At 49.0% G+C, this 7,317-nt stretch overlaps 1 protein-coding gene across 1 annotated transcript; it reads left to right on the top strand.

Annotated features, from left to right (window-relative positions):
- The first annotated feature begins 324 nt into the window (after positions 1-324).
- Positions 325-6,749, top strand: Ccn3 (cellular communication network factor 3). Its single transcript, XM_010619512.3, has 4 exons — positions 325-524; positions 969-1,220; positions 2,396-2,610; positions 5,130-6,749. The coding sequence occupies exons 1-4, from the start codon at positions 473-475 to the stop codon at positions 5,424-5,426; spliced, it is 816 nt and encodes a 271-aa protein (XP_010617814.1). The 5' UTR covers positions 325-472; the 3' UTR covers positions 5,427-6,749.
- The last annotated feature ends 568 nt before the right edge of the window (positions 6,750-7,317 follow it).

Raw genomic sequence — 7,317 nt, 5'->3', positions numbered from 1 at the left:
TGGGGGCGCCCGGGACTGGGCGGGGGACAGAAGCGATCCCCCCAAACTGTGTCAATTATAAGACCTGCTCCCTGGAGAAGGACCCAGCGGACGGGAGTGAGGGAAAGTGCAGGGAGAGTGGGCGCCATCGTTTCCTCCGGATTTTCCAGGGGACGGTGGGATGGGAGGCAGCGGGGGGCCTGCTCCCCTTCTCCCGCCCTCAGGCCACGCCCCCGGGCCCCCCCGGGCTTGTTTGTACACCTGTGTTTGTCCTCGGAGCCCAGGGCAGCTCCTGGCCTCCTGAGGGGGGGAGATGTAACCTCTGTCTGGGCCGGACTAGACCGACATCAAGTGCAGGCAGCCAGCCAGCCCATCCAGGCTCGTGAAATGTGATCAATTCGGGATCGATGTCCCGCGAGGCAGGCCGTGGCAGTGGAGGCTGCCCCTGCTGCCCTCCCAGAACAGCAGAATCTGGAGGATTTATTGTGTTTCAATGCCAAGAAACCCTAACTGGCCCCAGTCCGACCACTTCACCGAACTGGAGGGTATGAAGTGCACTTTTTGTTTTAAGCCTAAGCTACCCTAGGAGAAGAATCTAAGGTGGTTCTTGCAAAATGACTTTATCTTTGGCAACAGCCGCTCCGTGGCCTTGGGAGTGTCACTCCACCGTTGTTTTATCTTATAATTAGAAAAGGTTTGGGGGATCTCCAAAGGCAGTAGACGCCATTGATGCTTCGATTGTAGTATTCCAGGCTTTTGGTGTACCTTTCCCTACGCAAAGGGTGGAGGTGACCGCGGCAGGCTAGGCGGCCCTGGGTTTGCCCCTGGGAGGACATCTCTCCCGGCTGTGGGTGCGCAGGAAACCTCATCACCGGGACTGGAAGGCACCAGCTCTGGAACGTGCCCTCCAGTTCTCACAAGGGTCCTGCAGGGCTTTGTGTTCTTGTCCTCCCTTCTCTCCCCTCTGCCCTGCGTCCTCCAAATTTCAGTGCTAGAAGGAGACAACTGCGTGTTCGATGGGGTCATTTACCGCAGCGGAGAGAGGTTTGAGCCCAACTGCCAGTACCACTGCACCTGCAGAGACGGGCAGATCGGCTGCGTGCCCCGCTGCCAGCTGGACGTGCTGCTGCCCCGACCCGACTGCCCGGCTCCCAGGAAAGTGGCAGTTCCGGGAGAGTGCTGTGAGAAGTGGACGTGTGGCCCGAGTGAGGAGGGGGCGCTGGGAACCCTCGCCCTGCCAGGTGAGAAGCTGCGTGCTCCGCATGGTCACGCTAAAGGCAGGTGCGCATGGGTGTGGCCTTTTGACTTGAGGCGAGATCAGCCACCCAGCTGTGCATTCGACACGCCCTCAAATCCAGCTGAGTCATCAAAGCCCGTGCAAATTCCTCGTAAAGAGAACCTGACAGACTCGGTTACTGCTTTGTCTTATTTTTGCTTTATTTGCCTTTTAATCCACCCACTGTAAGTGACCGTTACTCACACTACAAAGACAAGCATCAGAATCCTCCTTGTCTGGATTCTGCATACTATCCCTGTGCTGGCTGAACCAGCAACTCCTCCCTCACACAAAAATCTCATCTTCCCAGATGCCAAGAAAGGCTCGCATGTTACTCCTGAGCCTGTTCTTTCTGTATCATCTTATGACAGTTTGGTGGGGGTCGAGAATATTTTACATACTGTTTTCAGCCAGATTGTTTATATTGGGAGCACCCCAAGTTTTACAGTCTTTCTGAGGTCAGACATTGTCAGCCTTGCCTGGAAAACTGCCATGTAGAAGAGATATCCCCAGGCCCTGTGTGTAAAGTGTTGAGACAGAACAGTGTGTGTGTGTGTGTGTGTGTGTGTGTGTGTGTGTGTGTGAGAGAGAGAGAGAGAGAAAGAGAGAGAGAGAGAGAGAGCTTCTACCTAGTGAAAAAAACTATTATTTTTATGGCTGTTTTGACTTGGCTAGTTCTACTTATACATCAAAATTAAAATTTTATCATGGTCTTTTGAACATATAAAATCCCATGTTGTGAAGGCTTGAGGGTGTAGCTCTTTGACAGAGTATGTGCTCAGCATGCCCCAGGCTCTGGGTTCAGTCCCCAGCTCTGCCACGATCACAGTACAGCTCACAGAATAGTTGGTGATGGTATACCGTTCTGTGTTCCTAGCGCTACCAAGCTTCTTAAGGACAAGTTGTCCTAAGTATGTTGGGGCCAGGTGGACAGTCAGACCACACAGTGATGGTTTCAGGTCCTACGATGCGTCAGCTTTGCATTTCCTGTGTGGGGTTTGCAAGTCCAATTCTGTGCCCTTGAAGCACAGGAGTGCGGTTGGTACAGAACCGGACAAGATCCACTTTCTAACACCAGCTAAGGAGCCACCTTCAGATGTCCCACGTTGTCCCCAAGAGTTCGGGCTTTCTCTCCCATAGCCTACAGGCCAGAAGCCACCGTGGGACTCAAACCCTCTGACTCCAGCATCAACTGCATTGAGCAGACCACAGAGTGGAGTGCGTGCTCCAGGAGCTGCGGCATGGGCATCTCCAGCCGGGTCACCAACAGGAACCACCAGTGTGACATGGTGAAGCAGACCCGCCTCTGCATGGTGCGGCCCTGTGAAGCGGACCCCGGGCCGCCCCCAGAAAAGGTAGGACCTGGAAGGCACCCCCAGGAGGGTAGTGACTCCAAGGTCAGTGCTAGCCAGGGGGGTTGTGCCAGAGAAAAGGCACAGTGATTTCGGAATCCAGGCTGAGTGCCTTCCGGTTGTCCTTTTCCATGCACTGTATTTAAATACCACGCAACTCACAGCAGATCCACAGGAAGGAGGAAGGAGGTCGGGGCCAGGCAACTAAAATACTTTTCCCTAGTCGAGAATGGCTGACAAATCCCCTTCCACTCCTAGAGAACACTTGGCTTCAAGCTGAAAGACACAGCTGACTTGAGAGGGGGGGTCAGGGTGCAGTTTCCTTCACCCCTGAGCTCAGGTTCATGCTGGGTGAGGCAGCAAGGTGAGGGCTGCTGTGAGGTAAACAGTTGCTGATGAATACATGAATGGGTGTCTGGGAATGACTGTGTCCTTATTTTCAATAGCTTGGTGGAAATAATCCATTTGCCAGCATAAAGCAAGATGGAGCCAAATTAAACAGTGCATTTCTTTCTCTTTTGCTGGAATTCTGTCCACCAACTGTGTTAACTCTGTGCAAGGCTTGGAGGTCAGAAGCTCTGGCTGGCTCCTGGTGACATCCCAACCCCATTACCAGAGCCCGTTCCAGACATAAGCAGCAGCCACACTGAGCCCTCATGTGGACACCCAGGGCCTAAATGAGACACCCCCTGGAAATGCAAGGTTTACGTATCTCCCCGCAAAGCACTGTCACCATTCCTGTGCTTAGGGGACCTCTCCAGAGCCACACGGCCTGGCTTCTGCACCTGCGTATCTATGTGAATTAGCTGTGTGGTTCTAGATGATTCTCTTAACTCTCAGCCTGTATAATGGGGTCATTAAAAGGACCCACCTCAGGGCCACCGTGAGGATTAAGTAGAGTGACTTAGCCAAGAGCTGAGCTAGGATTAAGAACACTGCTAACATTGGTCATCATTTCTTAAACTTTGTATTTCTGGTAGAATACACATCCTAGTGGTTATATTAGTACATAAACAGCCACTTAGCGCTAGGATTTCTTCTGGCCCGTCCTAACTTTAAGTTTGTTCTACCGATTTAGAAAGAATACTTAGAGACACCTTTCCTGTGAGACCGTACCCAAAAGGTGCACCTTCCCCACCCAGGAGCCGTGCATAACACAGGTGTCCAGGTTCACCCACACAAGCGCTCACACACTCCCACCACACATACCTCAGGGGCGCGCTGGCTGCTGCCTTTTTATCAGGGTTGACAAGAATCTGTGTCAAATATTAAAACACAAAACATGCAAGAGAGAAAAAGTAAAAGGAGAAACAAGAAGCTCTGAAATATTTTCAAGGGCACAGTAGCTTCTTTGCTAAGTAAGGTTTTTCATTTCATGTCTGTAAAATTGGGCTTTTTCAGTTGTCTCTGTTCATGACATTGGTATTTCTTTCTTGTAAGGTGCACCCCGCTTCATACTGGAAGGCACACGTTTAGCTGTTTATTTATAGTGTGCCTACTTCAGAAAGGTCCTAGACGTATGTTATAGGGAAATACTCACGGAGTAGTCGTTCCTTCCTTACTTCCAAGAGATTCCTAACCTTGAGACAGTAGTTCTTAGGGAGCAGCTCAGCACTGGTAAGAACACGCACACCTGTGGCCACAGTGTAAACCCTAAATACGAAGGTCTGGACCCGAGGCCCAACAATCTGTTTGAACAGCCCACATAGACAGTTGGGATGCACAGTGCGGTTCGTGTGCCTCTGAGTTAGGAGGATCCTGAACCTAAGCACTGCACCAGCTGTAGGCTGTGCCTCGGAAACAAGGAGTGGAGAATTACAGCAAAATGAGAGATGAAACGGCTCTCTGCTGAATCATACTGTCCAGGGTCCTCACGATCTGTCCCACAACTTCTCTGCCTACTTCGTCTTCATGGAGAAGAACCTTAAGTCCCGTTGTCTTATAATTCCCTGAGGTCATCATACAACAGAACGAACGGGCTTTTCATCAGACGAATTCAATACTAAATTTTTTCTGATCTATAAAGTTGGGCAGCTGTTCCTTCTAGATTTACTCCCTTTCTCTTTGTGACACCTGAAGATGTGGTTGGCAAAAAGGAAAAAAAAAAGAAACTGTTACAGCAGTTTCATAAAGATAGGTTTTGTTACATATATCCTTTCCCTCAAGGGCAAAAGATGATCGTATACACTTAGGCACTGTGTTCCCATTCCAGACAGGAAAGAAAATGAATAGAGGAAGCGGTGAAGAACTGTGCCTGTCCAAAAGACAAAGGCGTTCTCAGAGTCTTTATAGTTTGTATTCTCATTGGCCACAAATGTGTCCCAAGGTCATTCCAAGCTCTAAGATATTCTGGGGAAGGAACTCTCTTTAGTGACCACATAACCTAACAAAATTAATGTTCTTTTAGCAAATAAGTAAAACCAGTGGATATTCAGAGGGCAGCTAGAAGGTTACCCCGTACCCGTGAAACAGTCCTCGGGAAAATGGTAGCCATCCCATGCATGGCTTCTCTCCTTTCTCAGAAAGGAAAAAAGTGTCTGCGCACCAAGAAGTCGCTCCAGGCCATCCACCTGCAGTATGAGAACTGCACCAGCCTGCTCACCTACAAGCCCAGGTTCTGTGGGGTCTGCAGTGACGGCCGGTGCTGCACCCCTCACGACACCAAAACCGTCCAGGTGGAGTTCCAGTGCTCACCGGGGCAGACCATCCAGAAGCCAGTCATGCTCATTGGCACCTGCACTTGCCACACCAACTGCCCCAAGAACAACGAGGCCTTTCTCCAGCAGCTGGAGCAGAAGACCAGCGGAAAGGAAGTATAAGAAACACCTGCAGTGGCAGACTGTAGCCGGCTGTTGAGCCCCCCCATCGAATGAACATAAGACGAAAAAGGGAAGACCCTTTGCTGCATCCTTGAGTGCTGTGTATTTTTCTGTGATCGTATGAGGTCACTTGATTCTGTCTTTTGTTTAACGAATGGTGTTGCGACTGTAAACTCGGAACCCAGGGAAGCTCAGGAGATGGCTTAGGTATGACTTACTTTCCTGTGATGTTTATTACAAATGTAAATTCCTATAGATTTAAGAAGTCAGATATACGATTTCCTTTGTAGACCGTATCACATGACGCTCATCCTATTTTGAGGGACACTAATGCAATTGCAAGAAAATGTCACTGTAGTGAGTGACATGGTGAAGTCTAGGGTCACACTGAACGTGTCATCATACAAATGTTTCACCATGTTCCGGGTTTAGCTTGTTGGTTTCCCACTGGGCTTGCTTCAGGCATAGGTCAGCTCTGCCCTAGAAGCCCAAGACTCAAGGAAACATACAACTCTTCAACATGAAGTCCAGAAACTATTATTCTATTTAGCTGTGTGCTAGGAAACATGCTGTATCTACTGCAGTGAGGCGTTCGTTAATTAAGTGACTGGTTCTGAGCTTCCTCTGCTTCAGATAAACTGACTCCTTTCCTCTAGAAAGCAGCTCAACAGAAAACTCCCAATGCATAAATGACCGGACCCTCGCAGCCCACGCACCTCTGTCCTGCAGGCTGCTGAGCCTCACTAGTGTTTTAGTTCAGTAGAAGCAGAAGAGATCCACAGGGATCCACTCCTCAGTAAGTAAACTGAGGCCCAGCTCCCCTGGTTAGGACCTCTGATGACTCCCATGTTCTTTATGTGGAATTTTTTTAAAAAATAAAAAGTAAAAAGGGAAACAAAATCAGCACGACTGTGGTGGTGAAAGACTACAGATTTTGTGTTGAGAACTGTTAGACATGCCTCAAACACGTCTTGGGTTCTAATTATGCAAACTCGAGAACATATACATGCACTTGGGCACCTACTAGGTCAGGCTCGCTTAAAAGATAGGCTGCAAAATTAGAGCCACTCATCACTCCAGTGTCACCATATGTGTTCCATTTTTTTCTCCTTTAAAGTATTTATGAAAATATAAATTATGCATCTTGTAAAATACTCATTTCAATGTCTCTCCTTGTCCGATGAGACCTAAAAAGCATGACACTATCCACGTGTGACACTGGTACTACTTTTGTGCTTCCGAGTTTGATTGTTTACTAAAAATAAAAATATGAATTAAATAAAGCATTGTCAGTAGCACCTGCTGAAAGCGAGATGGCTGTTTTGGGGCAGGTTCTAATTTCTCCTCCTCCTCAAAAGCGAAACAAAAGACATCGCCTTTGCCAAGGCCTCGCGTATTCTCCACACCATTAATGCCGACCTCATGTTCTGCCCTGATCATTTTCCCCCAGACATACACCACACATCTATGGCTTGAAATCTGAACTTCCTGTCTGACCCAGCAAAACTCGCCTCCTTGACCTCCTCATCTCATTAAAAGGCTCCCGGGCTCCTGGTTTCCCAGGTGCACCCATTAACACTGCCTGGGTCAGTCCATGGGACTGATCGCTGGGAACCATAGAGCTGAACCTCTGTACCTAGCAGTTCTGGACCCTCAGATTCACCAACCAGGGACTGAAAATACGAGGAAGGGCAAGCCTGACCCTGGTCCTCACATGAGCCGTGCAATTAGGCCTACAGTGGGGTGCATCTGAACTCAACAGGTACAGTTTTTCTAGTAGTTCTTCTCTCAAAAATACAGTGTAAGACTGCTTATGGAGTACTTGCGCTGTGGTGGGAACTGTAAGTAATTTAAAAATTACTCGGCGTATAGAAGAGGATGTGCATAAGTT

The sequence above is a fragment of the Fukomys damarensis genome, unplaced genomic scaffold, assembly GCF_012274545.1.
Source record: "Fukomys damarensis isolate Sample0158 unplaced genomic scaffold, DMR_v1.0_HiC HiC_scaffold_5, whole genome shotgun sequence".
NCBI lineage: Eukaryota > Metazoa > Chordata > Mammalia > Rodentia > Bathyergidae > Fukomys > Fukomys damarensis.
Note: the sequence above shows the minus strand (reverse complement) of the source record. Positions and strands in the feature narration are given on the sequence as shown.